Below are 22,820 nucleotides of genomic sequence, written 5' to 3' on the forward strand. Positions count from 1 at the left end.
ACTCGATGTCTTGGCGAGCACAATAATAAAAATAAAAATCCTTTTTCTTTTCTTTTTTATCGATTAATAAACTAAAGAACACAAACATTACGCAAACACTCATTCATAAAACTAGCTAAATGGGTCCCATCGAGTACGATGGAGGTGAGGGGTGCTAATACCTTCCCCTTGCTTAACCGACTCCCGAACCCTAATTTGGTTGCGATGACCATCTTATCCATTTGTTTTTGTTCATGGGTTTTATTCGACATTTTCCCTTTCCTCTTTGGAATAAATAAAGATCGGTGGCGACTCTGTTCTTTTTCGAGTGTGTAGACACCTCGAGTATTTTTTAGCGCTACAGTCGCGTGCTGCCTCGGTATATGTGTCAAATTTCTAACAGTTTCAAGCATTTCAGCAGTTAATATATGTGGATTTGATGATCCCTAGTCATCAGCAAGCCTCATTCTAAAACACCTATCACGTCGCCTGATAGTTTTGGAGTACTCTCTTGAACCATAAACTCTTCTATTTTTCCGTTTCCCGCAAGATACAATATACCAAGTATGGAAATCCAAAGAAGGGTCAGTAGGATACCCCGATGGCAGTGGAGGTAATTCCAGATCCCCTGATAAAGTAAGTGCAATCCGTCTATCATACTCCTCCTATAAAAAATTAATTAATTAAATATTATCATAATTTATTTTAAGTTAGGAACAGAAAAGAAATAAATAAAATGATAAATATATAGGAAAAACTTACTTGAGTTTCTCTTAAGCGCTCATCGACAAACTTTCCATTTCTCTTGAGATGAGTCTCTAGATGAAACTCATTAAGAAGTTTAGTCCTACCCAACTCTTCACGCTAATTAAATAAAAACATATGTAAACAAACAATTAGTTTTAATTAATTTAAAATTTAAGTTAAAATTAATTAAAAAGAAAATAAAATTACCATCCTTCGTGCAACTTCAGCAACACTAATATTGCTACTGCGTAGTTACACCCACCAATCTCTGAAGCTCTATTTTTTTTTTGCCTTTTCATAAGTTTCCTTAAACTTATAAGAATTCCAATGGGCAATAAGCTCTTGAAATACTTCTTCACCTATCCAACAAGGACGTGTTCCTTTTTTCCCACTTAAGTCTAACACACCTTAGCGTGTCAGAAAAATGGGCAACACATTTTGTGTAAAAATTTTCCTTAACAAGAGCATGATCCCTTATGTCCCAACAACATTTCTCCTACATTGTTATATAAATAAAAAATATTAAATAAAGTATAGTCATGAACATCTCAAACCAAATTGTTGTATGACTAAAAAGATATTACATGAGTAATTAATTATACCTAAAATATCCTAAACCATTATTTTCTCTCATCATCGTCAAGTACTCCATAAGACGGCCAAAATAGTTTATACTTTTCTTTAATAATTTCTGTTATGCACGATATGGCAGGATATGACGGCAGAAGGCTAAACAAAAATGTTGAGTTAGTATTAATTTAAAAGCAATTGAAATTAAATATATATATATATATATATATATATATATATATATATATATATATATATATAAAAAAAAAACATAAACATTTACAATCCTCCATCGGGCCTAATGATAATTCTTCAATTTTGCTTCCTGATTTTTTGGGGCACATTTCTCAACACGCGCTCCCTCCTTCGCTCCTCCTGAGCACTAGTATCTCCTTGAGTACTGGCATCTCAAAGAGCACTGGTATCTCCAAGAGCATTGGTATCATCCTCAAAATGCATAATAAACCATGCAACCTCGAATGCAACAATCAATATTTTTTACTAATAGTCCCAACATCGACACAATCCTATTTGCATCATAAATAACATTGTTGAGAATAATTGTTTTATATTGTTTTTAAAAAATAACTCTTTTGGTTTGATGTGATTCCTCCTTGTATTGCTACTTTGTTGATTAATGATATGAGTTGATTTTTATTGTGTCAAAAAAAAAAAGAACTCTTTTTTATTAATACTATTTACATATTTAAAATCAATTTTTTCTAAATGATATTTATTACGAAAAGTTTGTGTTAAAAAATAATACAATATACTTAAAATGTTTTTAAACTAATTATTACTACTATTTTATACAGTTTTATAATTCAATTTTTTAAAAAAATAAAACTCTTTTGAATAATAGTTTTTATTATTTAAAAACAATTATTTTTTATCTTTTAATATTAGTAAAATTTTAAATTTATTAAACAACACCCAATAACATCTAGTAAAAGTAAAAATACAAACCTAATATATTACAAAATACAATATCAATATAAATTTTAAACAAATTATTTTTTATACAGAGACAAAATTAATATTATACAGCTCCAATTCAACAAATATGACTATAAATTAAGAAAAAGGGAAAAAATTTACCTTCTTGCATGGCCTAACCCTTTAGCTTTGAGCTCCTTAATTTTTATAGATGATAAATTTAATTCCTAAAATTAGAAAACAAAATTAAAAACTATTAATAAATGCTATTTATAAACTGAAATAAAAAAAAGACAAATAATGGAACGAAAATGTTGTACCCGAAGGAAAGATGAAGGGAAGCAGCGGAGGGTTTGGAGTGTTTGGGAAAGAAAAAGAACATAAATGTGTCCGAGAAATATAGGCTAAACAGCAAGGGGCTCCCCACGTCCCATGTGACCTAAACGGTCACGTTTTGCATGGGGCAACCCCTTGCAATATGAAAACTCACCTTTTAGAATTCTGCACTTCTTGCACGCCTACACACACGATGGGACTTGAGTCTGACAAATTAACATGGGCTACCATTTTGCGAGGGATTACCCCTAACCATTTAAACGGTCCAATGTTGTGACGTGTACCCCCTCGCTAAAAACGCACCTATTACCGTTTCAAATTTTAAAATTTCCCACTTCTTTTTTTGCGAGAGGGAACCCCGCCATTGTTTTTCAAGTTTTGTTTTGCAATTTGTGCTTTGCGAGGGGGTTTTCTCCCAACCATGTCAAATTTTAGTGAGCGGTCAATCATGTTAACTTTGAATCCAAAGAAATCTCCTAGCCTAGAAGATCTTCCATCATTCCTAACAAGCCTTCTTCAAAAAATCTATTAACCTCACTCTTCACATTAGGTACATTTTCTACCTTTTCATTATTAGGATTGACTCTAGTTAATGCATTTTTCATGTTTCACCCATTTGTGTCTTGAATTTTGTCATAGCAAGCTCTTCTTGTATTAAAAATCCTTCCAAAAGGAGCTGAATGCTTCTTTCTTCTTTCTCACAACCTTACCAATACCAACTACATCATTATTTCCTAATATAATGTCAGCCTCATTCATCTCCAAAACAAATTTCCCAATCTTCAAATCAATCTATTCAAAAACCTCCTTATTCCACCACCTTAGAATATCCTTTAACATCTTGAATTTTTCTTTAATGAAAAAGGAATGAGTTTCTCCTACTAAGGAATTCCACTCTTTCTCCACAAAATCCAAAAAACCATGAAGATCAAACCAACAATTATTAGTTATAAACGACTTTGGACATCAATTCAACACATTAACTTTCAACAAAATTGGAAAATGGTCACATATATCCTTGTCACCTATCTCATAGTCAACAACACTCTAACTATCAACGAGTCCATAATTTAATAGAAATATGTCAAGCTTAGACAAAGAGTTACCATCCCTTTTTCCAAGTGTATTTCCTTTATAAGGTTGAGACATCAACTAATTCCATGAAATCTATGAAACTATTTAACTCTTGAATTTCCCTTAGCCTCACTAGAACACCCCTCCTACTTTTTTCATACACATTCTTGATAGCATTAAAGTCTCCTCCTAGATACCACTACTCATCTCTCCATTATCCTTTCAAGGTTACGAGCTTTTCCCACATCCTCCCCTTTTTACCAATGAAACAATAGGAGTAAATATAAAAAAATAACAAACCTTCACATTACATTTAGAATAAAAGCCAATGAATCCTTCTCATATGAAGCTGAAGTATGGTGACATGGAATCGTCTTTCCACAAAATCAACAATCCCATAACTTTCCCATAGCTCCTTTAGCTGACTTCTTTATTTCCCCAAATTAGTTGCTAAGTCATTATTCATTTCTTGAAACTTGGTCTCCTGAATAAAGCACAAATCTATATTCCCCCTCTAGAATTTTGTTTTGGACCCTCTTCCTTTTTAAAAAGTTGTCTCCACCTCTAATATTGTATGACACTATATTCATTGATGACTTTTGATTGACTCCTCCCTCATTCTATTCCCATTTTAGCTATGAAACTATGTTCCTCGAATAGTCTCCTCATCGAACTCATCTCTTTTCATCTTTGAAACCCCCATTGATGTAATTTCCCTCCACACCTTGCTAGCTAAATCATTTTCCATATTTACCCATAACCTTTTATTGCCTAGCGCCACATCAGAATATATTTGTGAATCGCAACACAAATTGATCCTCTTGAGTATCTTTCGTTTATATTCTTTTACACTTAAATAACCTTCAAATTGTTGGTGTTTGAGCTTTCATAATTTCTTTTTGTTTTGTTTTCTTGGACTACCGAGTCTCCTTCGAGTCATTGTAAGATTCATTGTTCTTCTTCCAATTAATGTTTAATTTTGGTGGTATGAGAGATGTGAAATATAATCTTTCTATCCAATCCTCACATGCATCTTCCTCCAAAAATTGGGTTTGCATCCCTTTGATCTTCAAAGCTTCATTAAGTTTCGATGCTTTTAGTGAGCCTTTGGTAATACTTTAGCCCAAAGGAAAACAACCCAAGGATTTCCCTGGGTTGAGAATTTTAAATGACCTTTACCTTGCTTGACTATTGAGTCTTTGGTGCCTGACATAATGACTATTTACACGCACGAAAACTAACAACTTTTGATTGATGATTATTATTCACCAGATCCATCTGGGTGTTGCATCAACATGAGTTATGACCAATTCCTTTAATCTTTGAATTTTTGCAACAATCTCCTACATTTATACTCTTAACTTCATTACTGAAATATAATTATAAGCTTTTCACCTTTTACGTATAGCCTTGATCTTCCATCCTAATATGCGCCTAGGGAACAATCCACAAAAGATCCTTCCTCAATACCATCCTCCTTAACTTATTTGTCGAACCCATTCACCATAATCATCCCCCGATATAAACTCAAGGACTGAAGACATCTGACCAACTTTGTTTATGTTTGATTTTGGCATCACTATTCTCAAAGGACCTTGCGAGTCCTCCACTAACTTGACCCTAAGCGTTACTCTATTTACCCCATGTTGAATGTTGAGTTAAATGGTATTCCCCCCTGCCAATAGGGCGTGTTTCAGAATTGCCCCCCTGAATATTTTTTTTAAAGATCACACCCTCATAAAAATAAAAAACCAGTTTAACCACACCCTCTTACCACCATTGCTGACTGGGTAGTTGAATATTGGGTGACATGGCAAAGACCACATTTTAAAATTAAAATTCCTTAAACTTTCTTTAAGTTCCCCCCCGTGAAATAGAAATTCTAGGGTTCATTGTTGGCGCTGGAGAAGACGAACCGGAAGCAGAAGGAAGTGGAGGAAGACGAAGCAATGGACGGCAACGGTGAATGTTCAGAGGTTAGTTCCATTAATCGAAGTCTGTAACTTGCTTGTATCTTGGTTTGCAAACTTTTATCTTACATTACGTTTTACATTTCAGCCCAATGTTCTGTTTAATGCTCTGTTTCGACATGGAGGAGAGTTTATTGATAACAATGGTGAAACGATTTATAGGGGTGGTGTTTCTACTTTAGTTTCGGGGGAACATATAGATGAGTGGACAATGCATCATATTCTTAACTTAGTAACTGGGTGGGGGTACTTAGAAGGTTGTTTTAGGATGTGGACCAAGATAGTTGACATAGACCCTAATTACTTTCAGATTATAAATGATGGGGATGCCTATGATTTTGCTGCATATTGTTGTGCGATGCAAGTGGATGGGGAAATTTTTGTTTAACATGATCCAAGTGTAGTTAGGAATGTCACCCCTAAGTATGTGTTTGATTTAGAGGTTAGTGATGAAGAAGTTATTGAAGGTTTTAATGATAGTGAGGATGAAAGGACAACTGCCATTGTTGATGGGTTTGATGATCTTGATGGTATTGATGTAACTGTACCAATTAGGGAGAGTCCAGTCATTGCAGGCTTGTTACCATGTCCAAAGAAGAAGAAATATGATGATGAGGATGAAGAGGAATACCTTAGTGAAGAGCTTAATAGTTCTGACCCTAATAACTCAGAAGATGACAAAAAACCTAAGTTTGAAAAGTTCAAGAAGGAACAACTTACAAAGGACTTTAAGTTTAAGTGGGGCATGGAGTTCAGTTCCCTAGATGACTTTAGGGAGGCTATACGTGAGTGGACAGTTTTAAATGGTAGGGAAATAACATTTGTTAAAAATGAGGGGTATAGGGTGAGAGTTGAATGTAAAGCCAAGTGTGGTTTTTTAATGCTATGTTCCAAAGTGGGCCACAAGCACACTTATGCAATTAAGACTATAAAGGACACCCACACATGTGCTAGGGTTTTGGATAACAAAACTGCAAATTCAAAGTGGGTGGCCAAGGCAGTTGTTAAGAAAATGCAGACCTGTGAAAACTTGAGGATAAGTGATATTATTCAAGATATGAGGCAAAATTATGGAGTGGGGATCACTGTGGGCAGGGCATGGAAAGCAAAAATGATAGCAAGACAAATGATAGAAGGGGATGCAGACAAGCAATATTCAAACTTGTGGAGGTATGCAGCTGAATTGCACAGGGTGAGTGCTGGAAACACTGTAAAGATCAACATTGAGAGGCCATCACCTTCCATCCAACCAAGATTTGGTTCATTCTATTTCGGTTTTGAGGGATGTAAACAAGGGTTCATACATGGTTGTAGACCTTTTATTGGGGTTGATGGCTGTCATTTAAAGACTAAGTATGGAGGGCAGTTGTTGATAGCAGTGGGAAGGGACCCCAATGATCAATATTTTCCATTGGCATTTGGGGTTGTTGAAACAGAAACAAAAGAATCTTGGAAGTGGTTTATACAGCTGTTAATGGAAGATATTGGAATAGATAAGAGATATGTATTCATCTCAGACCAGCAAAAGGTATTGCCTCTAACAATTGATTATGTACTTTTAATTTAGTTTTGTATTTACAATGTTATTTATCCTTGTATGCAGGGTTTGGTGGCTGTTTTTGAGGAAATGTTTGAAAGGATTGAGCACAGACTTTGCTTGAGGCATTTGTATGCAAATTTTAAGAAAAAGTTTGGTGGAGGAGCACTTATAAGAGATCTAATGATGGGAGCAGCCAAGGCCACATACCATCAAGCATTCTTGCAGAAGATGACTGCATTAAAGGCTGTAGATCCACATGCTTGGGAATGGCTAATGGGAGTGCCTACTAAATCTTGGTGTAAGCATGCTTTTAGCTATTATCCTAGCTGTGATGTTTTAATGAATAACATATCTGAATCCTTTAATGCAACAATCTTATGTGCTAGGGATAAACCAATATTGACAATGTGTGAGTGGATTAGGAAATATCTAATGAATAGGTGTAGCCAATCTACTTTGAAACTTGATAAGTGGCCACACAAAATCATGCCAATCCCTAGGAGGAGACTAGATGCTGAGGTAGCTATGAGTGGTCAGTGGTTACCAACATGGGCCATGGGGGAAAAATTTCAAGTCACACATGCCTATAACAGCCAAGAATTTATAGTTGACATAGCTAAAAGATCATGCTCATGTAATTTTTGGCAGCTAGTTGGTATACCCTGTAGGCATGTTGTAGCTGCCCTAGGATTTAGACAGCAAAATCCAGAGTTGTTTGTTAATGAATGCTACAGTAGGGAGAAATATGCTTTGTGCTATGGTTTTCCTATTAGTCCTATAAATGGACAGGACATGTGGCCTAATGTTGAAAGTGAAGATCTATTGCCTCCTGACTTTAAAAAGGGTCCTGGTAGACCAAGGAAATTGAGGATTAGGGAAACTGGAGAGGAAGGTGCTAGGAGGAGGCTACCTGGTGTGTCTTACAGGTGCACTAGATGTGACAAGATTGGGCATAATATCAAGTCATGCAAGAGCAAGGTGCAAGATCCAAGTGCCTTGAAAAGAAAGGTATGATCTTAATTGATTTTGATAATGTTGTATGCTTTAGATTCTTCTACTGACATTGTGCTTATGTTGCAGAAAAAAGGACAATTGAGGGCTGCTAATAATGCAAGTGTTGACACATGTGAAGCCAATCCAACTGCTACAAATGAGGTCAAAACAAATGTGGTGAAAGAGGCCAATCCAAATGAGGTCAGAACATGTGAAGCCAGTGCAAGTGAGGGCAATCCAAGTCAAGGCAAGCCAAGAGCAGTGAAAACCAGTCAAGCCAAAACAACACCAGCTGAAGAAAGTGCCAAAAACAAGGGAAAAGCTCAAGTGAACCCAGTGAGAAAGAGGGTCAGTGAGAGAATTAAGGAAAATTGGTTTAAAAAACCAAAACCTTTCACAGGCCCTGGGTCTGCACCAGAACAACCATTTTTGATAACAGAGGAGGGTGATGGCAATGACTCACAAAGGAAGAAGAAGACTACTCCTAAGAAGACTATGAAGAAGACCCCTAAAAAGAAGTCTATCAATGACTTGTAGTTTACTATGTCTGTTTACTTTGTCTGTTGCACATGTTGGTGCCTTTTGTAATGACTGAATTGCACTATGTCTTTGTGTATTGACTGAATTGCACATTTTGGTGCTTCATGTGGTTTTATGGTTTATGCACATTTGGTGCTTTTCTTGTAAACAGAATTATGCACATTTGTGCTTTTAATGTCTTTTGGTAATGAACTAATTATGCACATAAGGTGCTTTTGGTATCAACTCAATTATGCATCTGTTATTTATATATGATCTGAATTATGCACATATGTGCTTTTGATGTAAACTAGTTTATGCACATAAGGTGCTTTTGGTATCAACTCAATTATGCATCTATTATTCCTTTTTGTTCTGAATTATGCACATGTGTGCTTTTGGTTATTACAGCAATATGCAATAGTGTGCCTCACCATATTGACAACAAAGTAAACTCTTAAAAAAGGCATGAATCTCCTTCCATTAAAAAGATGTTTCCAAGTATATTATACATCATTGAAAATTACATCAATCAAACTTAACTAAATTAGACAGATTACATGAAATTGTAAATACATACAACAATCATACAACACACAATAAGAGCTATCCTAAGCTGCATGTTTTTCCTTTCCTGAACTTCAACCTTCATCTTCGCTTTCTCCAATTTGGTTGACACTGATTCCAATTTCAATTGTAGTATATCACACTTCTTACAAAATGGTGAAGTGACAGTTTCTCCTTTGCTGAAATGGAGTATTTCATCATCCCATAGAAATAGTTCACAGCTATTAACAATCTACATAAAAAGATATGGAAACTGAATTAGCATAAGAAAAATCAATATTATATGATGACATAAACATACTCACCCCAGAGCTTCGACATTTCCAGAATTTTCGGTTGGGATTTTGCACTGTGTTGGCTCTCCACATCTTCATCGTGTTACCACACCCACATCTGGGCAAATCATGCGATGATACTGACCCAACCGTGCTCGCGCGTGAACTGCTTCCAACCATGGCTCTGCGATGAACGATTTGAACGGACGAGGAAGAACAAGGTGAGGAAGAACAGGGTGAGGAAGAACAATGGAAATGAATCTCGTACAAATGGGGAAGAAGCTTACCCTAGAAATCAATAAAAAACACAGTCAGCAATTGGTCTTTGCCATGTCACCCAATATTCAACTACCCAGTCAGCAATGGTGGTAAGAGGGTGTGGTTAAACTGGTTTTTTATTTTTATGAGGGTGTGATCTTTAAAAAAAATATTCAGGGGGGCAATTCTGAAACACGCCCTATTGGCAGGGGGTGAATACCATTTAACCCTTGAATGTTTTATTGAGTTCCAAGTTGTACTTTGGTATAGACAAGAATTCTCGCCACATAAAATTTGGATTGGTTGTTTGTTTCTTCATCTTAGCAAATGTAAATGCCAAACGTAAACAATATGAACTCGAAAAAACTTAGAAATCTAAGCATGACAGGGAATTCCATAGCACCTCAACCAGGTGACTCTCTCATTGTCAATAATTTTAAGACTTTTGCCATCATCTCTTTCTTCTAATAAACACATATTTGTTCCTAGAGGGATACTTTGATTGAGAAGTAGTCCTCAATGTTGAATGCTTCTTGTATGTTATAGGACATTAATATTAGATTCTTCACGTAACCTACATATATGTTATCCTAAATGGTCTCATCTGGTCGGCGGTTCTGTTGAATCTGTGGATTATTCGAAATAGTATTATTTTTAGCGGTAACGACTTTACCTTTGACGAGTGTTTTAGTGCTATAGTACTCACCTCGTGGAAATGGTTTAGGTCAGTTAATGATTCTTCTACGGCTTGTAATTTTCACTTTTTGAACATTTTACCTCTCTCTTGTATAAAGAGGTAATTTGTCGGCTTTTGTAGCTCCTTGTTCATATATATATCATTACTTATTAAAAAAAAAAATTCTTCCTCTCATAATAATTAAAACATAAAATATATGCGTGCCGGATACTCGGACAATAAACCACATATTTTATTAGTGATTAGTTCATAAGTTGAGCTGTTATAAATTTTGAATTATTGAACTTCATACTTATTATGAAAAGTGATTTCTTATATCTGGATAGTTTGCTAATATTGCCGCCTTAAATTTCACATATTGAAAGTTGCATACACTTCTGTTTTTATTTGAAATATCACATTAATACTTCAAGTTCGGTTTTTAAATACCTCTAGCAAACAAATTAAACAGAACTAATATTATTGAGAAAAAACATAAATAATCAAGTTATAAATTCTAAGAATCAAAAAACTATTTAAGAAATAACATCAAATTAATAACACAAAATTTAACACATGATAATAATATCTGAATACCACAACATAATTAAAATCAATTAAAAACAGTTTGACTTAATAAAAAGAAACAAACACCATGCCATAACTTCAACTAGAGAGCATAGCAATCAAATTATGGAAACAAAATATAGAAACTTATTCAAAGCTTAAGTGTCAAATCAAGTCCAGAAGATTCAGAATCGGAAGGTTCATCTTCAGTGTTGAACTTTGATTGATGAATTTCATCTTTGGCAGGAGCAGGAGCCATAAAAAAATTCTTCTCTATGATTGAGTTTGAACTTGTGGCAACATCTTTGGAAGACTCTCCAAGTTTTAGAAAAGCAGCAATTTTATTATTTGCATCATTTTCAACTCTAGAAGAAGTTGCACCACCAAGACCCGGAATTCCAACCCTGCTACTACCTTCCATACTGTTTCTCAAATTAACAAGGGAAGGGTTTAATATCTCTTGCAAATACATACCACCATGACCATATGCAAAATTATGTGGTGTAACCCTAGGGCTAAAGAAAGATGGTTTTTGAATCATTGAATTCATTCTAACCCCGAGTGATCCATAGGGTGAATAAAGACCACTAGGATAACGAAAACAAGGGTTCAAGTAAGTTTGTCCTAACCCTAAAGCACCATACCTTTGTTCGCGCAGCTTTTGTAAAGCACGTTCCGCTTTATGGGCGTTCTGGTGCCCTCCTAACGCTTGTAAAGTAGGATATTCTCTCATGCAAAAGTTGCATGGATAAGACGTCTTTGACTCTGAGTTCTTCTCTCCAATGGTTTTCTCTTTTTTCTTTTCATTGTCAGCATTAGGAGAATCGGACCACGAACGACGAACTTGAATAGGGCTAAAAAAATTGTGTTCTTGCACCGTTGACGCGTCAACCGAATCCTCTTTCGGTAGCTTCACAAAATCAATAGGCATGTTGGAATCAGATTTTGAAGATTGACCTTGTTCAATCTCTTTACCCATCACATTTTTTATTTTGGATGAATCGCCATGATTTTGTGAAGTGACTGAGATGCTGGAGGATTGGGATGCCATGGAACAAATTGAGTGTAGAAAACTATATCTTATGTTGGATTTTGGTTTGATGAAAAGAGTGGTTCATAAGTGGTGTTATTTATTTTAAAATTTTAATATCCTGAGTTAATGCACAAATTTTTGTATATGGAAAGAGATATGTGATTCATATTTTGCTGTCAGGGGATGTATATTGCACCCATTCATTTTTGGATATTTGAAATACAATTAAGACAGATATTTAATGACATTACACCGATTGATAAATTTCTTAAATAAATTTCTTAAATAAATTTCTATATATATTTAACTATAATAAATTTAATTAAAACATTTTTTTTCAAAAATAGTTTTTAGAACCACAAAGGTATTTTTTAAATTTATTCTTAAATTTCCTCAAAACCATTTTCTTGAACAATTTTGTATTTATATTTAACTATAATAAACTTAATCAGAAATATTTTTTTCTCAAAAAGTTTCTAGAACAACATATATAGTTACTTTTTTTATTTATTTATTCTTAAATTACTTCAAAAATTAATATTTTCTTAAAAAGAAGATTTCTATAATTTGTCATAACTTTCTTCTATATTTAACTATGATAAAATTATTTAAAATTAAATTTTAAGAGATAATTTCTAACATTATATTATTAATGTTTTTATAATTTTTTCTTAAATTTCCTTCAAAAACAATTTTTAAAAAATACGAGAACTGACAAAATTCAAAGGTGGGGAGGGGAGTGTTCACCTATTTTCATTGGATTAATTTTTTCATATAAATTATATAGAAAAAAATTAGTGTGTAATCCGTGTGATAAATTATTAGGTTAGTCTGTGTCAAAAAATTTGCTCAAAAAATTTCTTAAGTAAATTTCTATATATATTTCACTATAATAAATTTAATTAAAACATTTTTTTCAATAATAGTTTTAAAAACCGCAAAGGTATTTTTTAAATTTATTCTTAAATTTCCTCCATACCATTTTCTTGAACAATTTTCTATTTATATTTAACTATAATAAACTTAATCAGAAATATTTTTTTTTCAAAAAGTTTCTAGAACAACATATATAGTTACTTTTTTATTTATTTATTTTGAAATTTCTTCAAAAATTAATATTTTCTTAAAAAGAAGATTTCTATAATTTGTCATAACTTTCTTCTATATTTAACTATGATAAAATTATTTAAAATTAAAGTTTAAGAAATAATTTCTAACATTATATTATTAATGTTTTTATAATTTTTTCTTAAATTTCCATCAAAAAGAAATTTTAAAAAATACGAGAACTGACTAAATTCAAAGGTGGGGAGAGGAGTGTTCACCTATTTTCATTGGATTAATTTTTTCATATAAATTATATAGAAAAAAATTACTAGCGTGTAATCCATGTGATACATTTTTTTTTTTAAGCAAGTATTATTAATAAAGAACCAAAATTCTAAAGGACTTGATTACAAGGGACAAAGAGCAAAACCATCCGTGTGATAAATTATTAGGTTAGTCTGTGTCAAAAAAAATTATTAGTTTTAGTTTAATCTTCAGAGTTTTGATGTAGGTTTAATGTCTATATTAGTACTTCAAACGTTACAATTAATAACACCTTACATTGAATATGTTCAAATAGTTTATTTTTACATTATTTTTCTATCAGCATTATTCATAATTGCAACAAAAAAAAAACATTTTATACATAATTTTGTGATACAAAATCTCCTATTGTGACTGTCATACAAGAGAATCATACACCGAACCACCACCACTGGCTGTTTCAGAGGAATGCAAGTTGTGGGCGGATATTCTGAAGGATAACGGTAACCCTGCGAATGGGCTGGTAATGACCTATATGGCTCCGATGCACATGAAGGGGGACGTGGAAATTGAAATTGAAGATGAAGAGATGGCCTTAGAGCTCCAATTTTGGGAAAATGCTCTTGTATTATATGTTTCGGGAGAGGATATGAGCATGAACATGGTGAAAAACTTCATGGTGAGGGTTTGGAACTTTGTCTAACTTCCACAAATGTACTACCACAATGATGTTTATTTCATCATTCGCTTCAAGAGTCATGAGGACAAGGAGATAAAAGGACCTAATACATTTCACAATATGCCTGTGATTATCAAAGAATGGAGGCCAGATTTCAATCTTAAGCCGGACATGATGCGTACTTTGCCGATTTGGGTGAAGCTCCCGCAACTTCCTCTTCAACTATGGGGGGCTAAGAGTCTGAGTAAGATTGGGAGTGCAATTGGTGTGCCTTTGGTTACTGATGAATGAGCAGCTCAGAAGTTGCGAGTTTCCTACACTCGAATATTAGTGGAAGTTGATATCACTTGCAAACTGCTCAACGAAATTACTATTAAGGATAAAGAGGGGAGGAAGGTTAAGCAAGCGATAGAATATGGAAGCCCAAATTTTATAATAAATGCCAAATTGTTGGTCACATAAGCGGAGAACTCCCAAAGAAGAAAGTTTGGAAACCTAAGTCTCAACCAGACCAAAAGCCTGCAACTATTGTCACTACACCTAAGGAAGTGCCTAAACCAAGTGAAGAGAGTAGTGAGCCTACAGTGGAAAGTTAGACAGCAGTGAATAAAGCTACAAGAGATAGAGGTAAGAGAATCATTTATACTGAATCCTCTAATGTTGTATATTGTGTGAATGGTTTTGAGGTGGTTGAGGCTTCGAATGAGCCTCATGCCACCACATATAGTATTAAATGTTAGTCTCCTAGAACATTAGGGGACTGAATAAAGCTGGTAAAATTAGGGAGGTGAATTCCCGCCTCAAAGAAATCTAGCTTGAAATTTGTGTCTTGCTTGAGACTAGGGTTAAAAGAAATAAAGTAGATCATATTAGAAATAAACTTAACCTTAATGGAAGCTTTCTGGACAATTACGTCTCTCATTCTAATGGTCGGGATCAATTAGGACCATACACAATCTGAGTTGAAACACATTAAAAGCACTAGTCAATTCATCCATTGTGGGATCTATGACTTATCTGGTAATCTAAAATTCTGGCTTACTGCAATATATGCTCTGAACCATCTAGATCAAAGAAGGATTTTATGGAATGACATTGAGCAGCTTAGTGTAGCGGGGAAAATCTGATATCGAAGCCATGAGGTTGACTCGAATCAATATTTCAGTGAAAGTCGCCACCGCGCTTTATTCTTTCCAAAGGAAAAGGGAAAAGAACGAAAAAAAAAACCAAAGTTTGTTTTTAAAACAAAAAGAAGAGATCTTAGGTACGGGTGTTGTTTATACAAGGGGAAGGTTTTACGCACCCCTCATATCTGTGGTACTCCACAGGAACCTTTTTGAAAATCTGTGTCGTGTGTGCTAAAAAACGGTTTGTTTTATTTTTAAAATAAGCTCGACAAGACGTTAAGCCTTGTGCCTACATACCTCCTCGGTACAATGGAGAAGTCAGAGCTAATGTAGTTCTGCTTAAAAGGGAAAACATTTTTAAAAAAAACAAATAAACACTTTATCGTCGTCGGAGAGAAATACTCAGCCATTGATCTTGAGCATGAGAACAAACGAGTTCTTCGCATCGCAATTGAAAGAAGGGCTCCAACTCGGATAGAAATCAACGAGTATGCCACTAGCTCTCTCACGCGGAAAAGATCTCATTATATCAATCAATTTCAAAATTGTGGGGTATCGCCACTCGTTTCGACAATAAGTCGTGTCTAAACTTTTTGAAGAAAAAGGCCACTAAGGGCAAAAGATATTTTTAGAGAAAGGTTTTTGAAAAGGTTGCAAACATAAGAAGGTTTTTTGAAAAAGGGAGAAGATTTTGAAAATTAAAGAAGGGGAGGAGATGAAGAGGCTATCCTATTGCGTAAAATAAAAGCTAAGGAAAAGAACGGTCTAACCGAAATAAGAAGCCAACACTTGACATTATGAGTCAAGGTAGATTTCCCATCCTTTGGAATCTCAATACTAAACCAACATTATCACTTGGGGATCCAGATGAATTTATTATCTTAGCACCACTTTGCATTAAGCACATTAAAATTCTGACGAAAATCGGGCAGAGTAACGGCTGTTTTTCGGGTAAAATCCTTATTTCAATGCCTTGGAATTAACCATCAAGGGCTTTCAAGGAAATACCTGCACATACAAACAGACAACAATCCAATGCTAGACAGACAGAATAACAGCAGAGTAAAAATATCATAAGGGTCCAGAGGTACTAAGTCCATAAGTCCGAATCTCCAAAATGCTAGGGATAGTAACCAATAGTCCAAAAGAGAGCCTTAAGTGTTTTTTAGATTTTTGTTATTTATTAGTGTTTTAGCATAAAAGTAAAGTATGGTCCAAGTGGACAAAGAGAAAATAGCGGAAACATAAACATATGTCCAAATGGACAAAGAGAAAATAGCGGAATATAAACGTTCAAATGGACAAAGGAAAAATAGCGGAATGTAAATATGATGAAATGATAAAATAAAGCGAGAAATATAAAGAGCGGTATAATAAATTGCGGAAATTAAAGTTAATTGTTAGATGTTAAAGATAACCATCTTGAAACTTGTCAAGTATGTTATCAAAGTTAGTAAGAAAGATCGATGGTGAGTGAAGGATGTTCTCGGATTTAAATTTAATGGAACTTTATCAGAAGCTTGATAAAATCATAGCGACTACACGATAAACCTCCATAAGTCATAAATCAACCGCATACAATTCTCTTCCATATTTGATCTTTTTGATTCGGGACACGAAATATTGCGCTATGTTAAGCAGATCGCCAAGTGATTTATGTAGAAATCACCCTACAACGAGGCCGGTCAAAACTTTATGTGCTAATGCATGCGAGAGAAATGATATGTAGATCATTCTCCGAAAGCAATACCGCACGAAAAGAAAATAGGTAACGATCTAGTCTTTTCTAAGAATCCATAAGAATTCTCAAAGTATTGAGACTTTCATCGATCAAAAGAAAAAAGGAGAAGAAGAATGAAATCATAAAAGATAATCAACTCACACTATCATTAATATCATTCATCTAATATTATGGATTTGGTCCTTTCAAACCTATCAACATCCTAGATCCAATGATATTAATGAAGTAGAGGAAGAAGGAGTAAAATGCATAAAAGATGATCAACTCACACTATCATTGATATCATTCATCTAATATTATGGATTTGGTCCTTTCAAACCTATCAACATCCTAGATCCAATGATATTAATGAAGTGGAGGAAGTAGGAAGCCAAAACAAGCATAAAAAAGGCAAAAAACCACATTCTGCCAGCAGGAAATCGATTTACCTCTGTAGGAAATCGATTTCCTGAGTGCAGAGTTCAAATTTTGAAAAAAAAAATAAGGTGGAAATCGATTTCCTATAGAGGGAAATCGATTTCCTGCACGCATCATTCAAAAAATCAGCATTAGGAGGCATAAAACTTGACTTAAGCAAACATACAAACACCTTATGATCACACATCAATTGGAGCACGAATTTTCCATCAATTCACCATCAAATAGGACCAATATAGCATCAAAGATGCATCACACACAAGCACAAAAGAATCACATTATGATGGATGAATAAAGATGAAGAAAATTACCAAATCTTGAACAAAACATAGATCTACTTCAAGAATCACCAACACAAATCTTGATCTCTCAACAATTGAAGAAAAAAGAGTGAAATGGATGGTGGATTAGCTCAAATTTTGTGAGGTTCAAGATGTGACTCACAAACTTTATGAAAGAAAAAGAGCTTTGGTGAATTTGGTAAGGATGAGGAGAGAAATTGCAAGGGGTTTGTTGGCTCTCAAAGCTTGAGAAATGAATTTGCAAGAACTTTTTTGACTATCAAAGCTTGAGAAATGAGAGAGTAGAGGTCTCTATTTATAGAATTGGAGCAAGAGTAGTGGCAATTTGGTCTTTTTGCATTTGGTTATTAGCTTATGTTTAAATGGTGTTTAAATGGTATTTAAATGGTAAAAATGGTAAAATAAGGTTTAAGTGGGTTTAATGAAGGGGTTAATTTTGATGAGGTGGAAAATTGGTAAAATGACAAAAATGATAAAATAAAATGTGATTGGTGCCAAAATGGTGTCATGCTTCCCTCTTTTTTTTTCAAATTTCGTCCAGGGAAATCGATTTCCTATATGGGTAAATCGATTTCCATAGTGAATTTTCTGGCACTGTTTTGATTTTGCCCGATCTTTTTCCTGCAAAACACAAACAAAGGAAACAAAATGCATATTTTTGGACTTTGGTTAGTATAAAACAAATAAAAGAAAATTAGGTGCTTGATAGTTCCCCTCAAAGACGAAGCGAACATAACACCGAAAAATGAAATCTCAAGATTGTGATCTTGATTAATGATTGAGATGCAAATGATGTATGATCTTAGGGTCAAAAATTGGGGTATGACAGATGCCCCTATTTAAGTTTCTTCTATCCGAAGATGTGAGGGTTAAAATCCTCAGCTCGACGTAATTGAAGAGACTTAAATATAAAACGCACAATTTTTGAACCTAAGGTATGATGTGATGCTAATGGATGTATCAAATATGATTATAGAATAGAGAGGAGTATAACACCACTGGGGAGATAAGAAAGGATTCCACTGGGGAAAAGGCATGCATCATCCAGGAATAGTAATGGGCTTCGCAGAAGAAAGAGACAGTCGATAGAAGCTTTCAAGATAAAACATGATTGAACTTCGAGAAGAAAATATCTGAGGCTTACATGAATGTGGCTACATCAAATGAATATCAAGGTAAAAACATGATTGGACAACATCAAATGACAACCAAGGTAAAACGTGATTGGGCAACATCGAATGACAAATAAGGTGAAACATGATTGGATATCGTTAAAGGATAATCAAGGTAAAACATGATTGGATAATCATCAACGGACAATCAAGGTAAAACATGATTAGATAATCATCACAGGTCCATCAAGGTAAAACATGATTGGATGTCATTAAGGGATAATCAAGGTAAAACATGATTGGATAACATCAAATGACAATCAAGGTAAAACATGATTGAAAAAAATACCAAATGACAATCAAGGTAAAACATGATTAGATAACCAAGATAAAACATGGTCGAAAGCAATCAGGATAAAGCATGATTGGAGGCAATCAAGATAAAACATGATTGAAGGGAAACAAGATAAAGCATGGTGTAAGCGATCAGGATAAAGCATGATCAGAGACAATCAAGACAAAACATGATTGAAGGGAACCAAGATAAAACATGGTGTAAATCATTCAGGAATGACACTGAAAGAAGAGAGAGAAATCATAACATCCAGGAATGGCACTGAATGAAGAAAGGATATATCAAGGAACAACAATAGACGGACAAGACAAACAAGTATCTGTTTTGGATAGGCGCCAAGTAAGTTGGACTTTGATCTCAAGGGGAAGATGTTGATAGCAACAGGACCTCGAAAAATGCAAATGAGTATGAAATTTGTTTCAATGCATGATGTTGAATTTTTCTATGCATGATATATGATCAATGCAATGCAATTGTTTGTGACAACTGAGGGAGACTCTTTTGTGAGGCAAGATTAAAACCTTGATTCCTCAACACGAGAACTCTGCCAACTCTGCTTGGGAAGAAGATGCTTAAACATACTTCTATTACACCGGTAACTGTATCAAAACGATGATCCTTTGAGAAGGGCTGATAAAACTGCTTGGGGATTGCTGAAGAAGATTGCCCCTGATTGAGTGATTGTTGTAAGTTAACCGATCATGGCTTCAGTTGAGGATGAACTGATCATGGCTTCAATTCTTGAAATGCATGTTGGGATGGCTTGCCCCAGTATAAGTCTTGAAAGGATATTCTGATCAACAAATCTTGACTGAACATCTGAACAATAGGATCTTGAAATAACATGCCCCTGATAGGATCACTGATCAAGTTTCTCGACTGTTTGAACTTCCTGAAAGATGAATGCTTAGTTGCAAATAAAATGTTCATTCAAGAATGGTAATTTTAATGCAATGCTCAAAGAATATTTTTGAAATCAAAATCATTTTTGGAATGATATTATTGATGTAAAGCAAATGGAATCACTGGTCAAAACATAAAGGTTGAGACATTCAAAGTGAAAGATAAAGCAAAGGCATGATATCAAAACAAATGATTGGAAAATCTCATGGGAGTCAGCTTACGCAACCTTGTTGTAGTATGCTTTCAAACAAACCTTGCTTCAATTAGGTCTTTTAAAGGTTGTAACGTGGCTAGGTTCACGGTTTAAGAAACAAAGGATATAAGGCTCAAAATTTGATAGTACCCACCCCCTTCGTGATGATCTTCAGTCCTAAGCTCAGTTAATTCAACTTATGCATTCAGGTTCCAAGAGACTTTTGGATTTGCACCTTTGATAATGATGATAGCTCACAAGCAAAGAGAACTTTTGAGATGGCAGTCACTTCATCGTTTTTGTTGTCACAACATTTTGTTGCTTGAGGAATTTATTGACTTCTCTTTTTCATCTTTTCTTTTGATTTCCCTAACTTTTGCCTGAACTGTTTATTTTTGAACTTACAGTTAGCGGGATGCCCTTATTTTTGCCTAAGTCATTTTATGGTTTTGACTTAGCAGGCTTTTCTTTGTATATGTGTTTTTTCAATTTTTTTTTTAAAGATAGTGACTGCCTTGCTTAATGATTGATGAACCATCATTGGCTTTTGATTGGCATCTCCAACATTTCTTTGATGTATGCGGAGGAAAGCTTGTGATTGAAACCTTTGTGGAAAGGTGTACTGAATGATTCTCTTAAAATAGAATGCACAGCCAAATTTACCGAGACTACCCTGCCCCAGGTTAAAAATGCGGGTTTTTTCGTACAGAAAGAAACACCAACTTCGAAGGCTCAGAGGGGTTGACAAGGGATTAACTTCCTTATTTCTCTAGTGTTTGAGAATTGAAACAATGCATGTACATCATCAGCAAAGTTTTATTTGAAAGCATACAGTTCAACAACTTGGGTATTTCGTTGTCATCATCCTCCCTCCAATCTTTGCATAAAACACAAGTTTGATAGAGAAAGCAAAAGGAAGAAAAAGTTTTGTAAAAGAAGGCATAAACATAGCAGATGTGAATGAATTCAAAATATGCAATGCTCATTTCATTAAAATTACCATTCAGAAACAAACAAAGTCTAAAAGTAAATAGCACAATAAAGGAAATACGAATAGTACAGAAACAAGGCCTAGTGACTAATCAGCAACAAAGATGAGTTATCTCTTGTGAAACACTTGGCTTTAGGAAAATTGGGCTTTGACTTTTCTTCAGCCACTTTGATCTGGCAAAGGATTAGTGACAACATTAGGACCCATATCCTTGAAAGAGAGCATCTTTGATCTCACCAACTCTTGAACTTTTTCCTTCAAAGGGAAACATCTTTCTAAATCATGGCCTGCTGCACCTTGATGGAAAGGACAATGAAGATCAGATCTGAAACCATCAGGGAGAGGATTTCGAGGAGGCGGCATAGCTCTTGTTGTGATCAACCCTTTATGGACCAATGTAGGATACAATTCAGTGTATGACATAGGAATAGGATCAAAATGAGTCCTATCGCGATTTTTATCTTGTTTCTGCTTTTTGTTACCTTGAGAAGGAACAGACAATGGATGTTGATGCAGAGTCCTATGAAGCACTGATTGAGGAACCCAAACAGGTGTTTCCTTCTCTACTTCAAAATATGAATCACATGACATAACATATGGTTTCCCCCGAGTTGGAGTAGCAACGGAAAAGGCTAAAGGAGTATTCACTTGCTTTGTGATAATCGGAGGAATGTTGCATTCTTTCTTCAACAAGACTTGCAGGATTTCCATAATTTGATTCATCTGAATTTTCAACTCGCTGATCTCTGCTCTTAGAAACTCTTGGTCTTGTTGAAGTTCTTCCATACTTTTCAGATACATGCTTCTAGTTCAATGTGTCGAGGAATCAGCTTGACAGTAGACAGACAAATTTTTAAGATGGAGATAGACAAGGATAAGTTTTCTGGACAACCTGGATGTATGTATGCAAATGATGTGATTGTTGTTGTCTCTTTTTATTTATTTGATTTTCAAGGAATTCAAGTTATTAATTTGTAAACATCAAAACATGAAGGAGGTAAATCCTATATTGGATCAAAGCTTTGATCAAGTTATCATCAAGATCAATCATCCATTTTGGTGGATTAAGGTTTTCACCTCATCGACACCCAAGATCCATTGAGTTTGATGAAACTTTAGATGTTTACAAAGAAAGACCTATGATTTCCTTGGAAATCAAATGAATTCATGGATGAATGGTTTATGCATCAATCACAATCAAGATCACACATGGCCGCCCGGACAAAGTTCAAAGGTTCGACGTCACGAGCATGGAGTCAAAGTTAAGAACCACCCACAAAGGTATGTACTAGGGAATTTTGTACCTGCCGAACGGGTTCTACAAAGGTTCCCAGAGTTTTCAATCTTCTATCGGATATTACCGGCACGCACAATTGCTCATGGGCGCCAATAATATGCCTAAAAAGACCTCGTCTGAGCATAGCATCGCATGACAACAAGCTCAAATTGGTACTTGATCTTGTTTCTGCACTACATCCTAAAAAGGCTTAGATTGGTTAAAAGGGTTCTAGGCCATTCAGCTTCTACGGACACTCACTATTGAAAGTAATAGCGTTATCACGATGGTTCGTAACAACCTCTACTACCATCCATGAGGCCTCCACTGATTGGGGTTCCACCATATGACGCTCATGGTAAGGATTGCTCCT

General features: G+C 34.8%; 3 protein-coding genes across 3 annotated transcripts; 2 read left to right on the top strand and 1 right to left on the bottom strand.

Annotated features, from left to right (window-relative positions):
- The first annotated feature begins 5,591 nt into the window (after positions 1-5,591).
- On the top strand, positions 5,592-7,820 carry LOC131628155 (uncharacterized). Its single transcript, XM_058899021.1, has 5 exons — positions 5,592-5,618; positions 5,701-5,869; positions 6,017-7,140; positions 7,216-7,684; positions 7,801-7,820. The coding sequence occupies exons 1-5, from the start codon at positions 5,592-5,594 to the stop codon at positions 7,818-7,820; spliced, it is 1,809 nt and encodes a 602-aa protein (XP_058755004.1).
- Positions 7,821-7,886: 66 nt separating this feature from the next.
- On the top strand, positions 7,887-8,910 carry LOC131628150 (uncharacterized). Its single transcript, XM_058899018.1, has 2 exons — positions 7,887-8,160; positions 8,233-8,910. The coding sequence occupies exons 1-2, from the start codon at positions 7,945-7,947 to the stop codon at positions 8,680-8,682; spliced, it is 666 nt and encodes a 221-aa protein (XP_058755001.1). The 5' UTR covers positions 7,887-7,944; the 3' UTR covers positions 8,683-8,910.
- Positions 8,911-11,158: 2,248 nt separating this feature from the next.
- LOC131628156 (uncharacterized) lies at positions 11,159-12,058 on the bottom strand. The gene has a single exon (XM_058899022.1). It carries the CDS (start codon positions 12,056-12,058, stop codon positions 11,159-11,161), a length of 900 nt encoding a protein of 299 aa, XP_058755005.1.
- Positions 12,059-22,820: the final 10,762 nt, after the last annotated feature.

The sequence above is a fragment of the Vicia villosa genome, unplaced genomic scaffold, assembly GCF_029867415.1.
Source record: "Vicia villosa cultivar HV-30 ecotype Madison, WI unplaced genomic scaffold, Vvil1.0 ctg.000426F_1_1, whole genome shotgun sequence".
Lineage (NCBI taxonomy): Eukaryota > Viridiplantae > Streptophyta > Magnoliopsida > Fabales > Fabaceae > Vicia > Vicia villosa.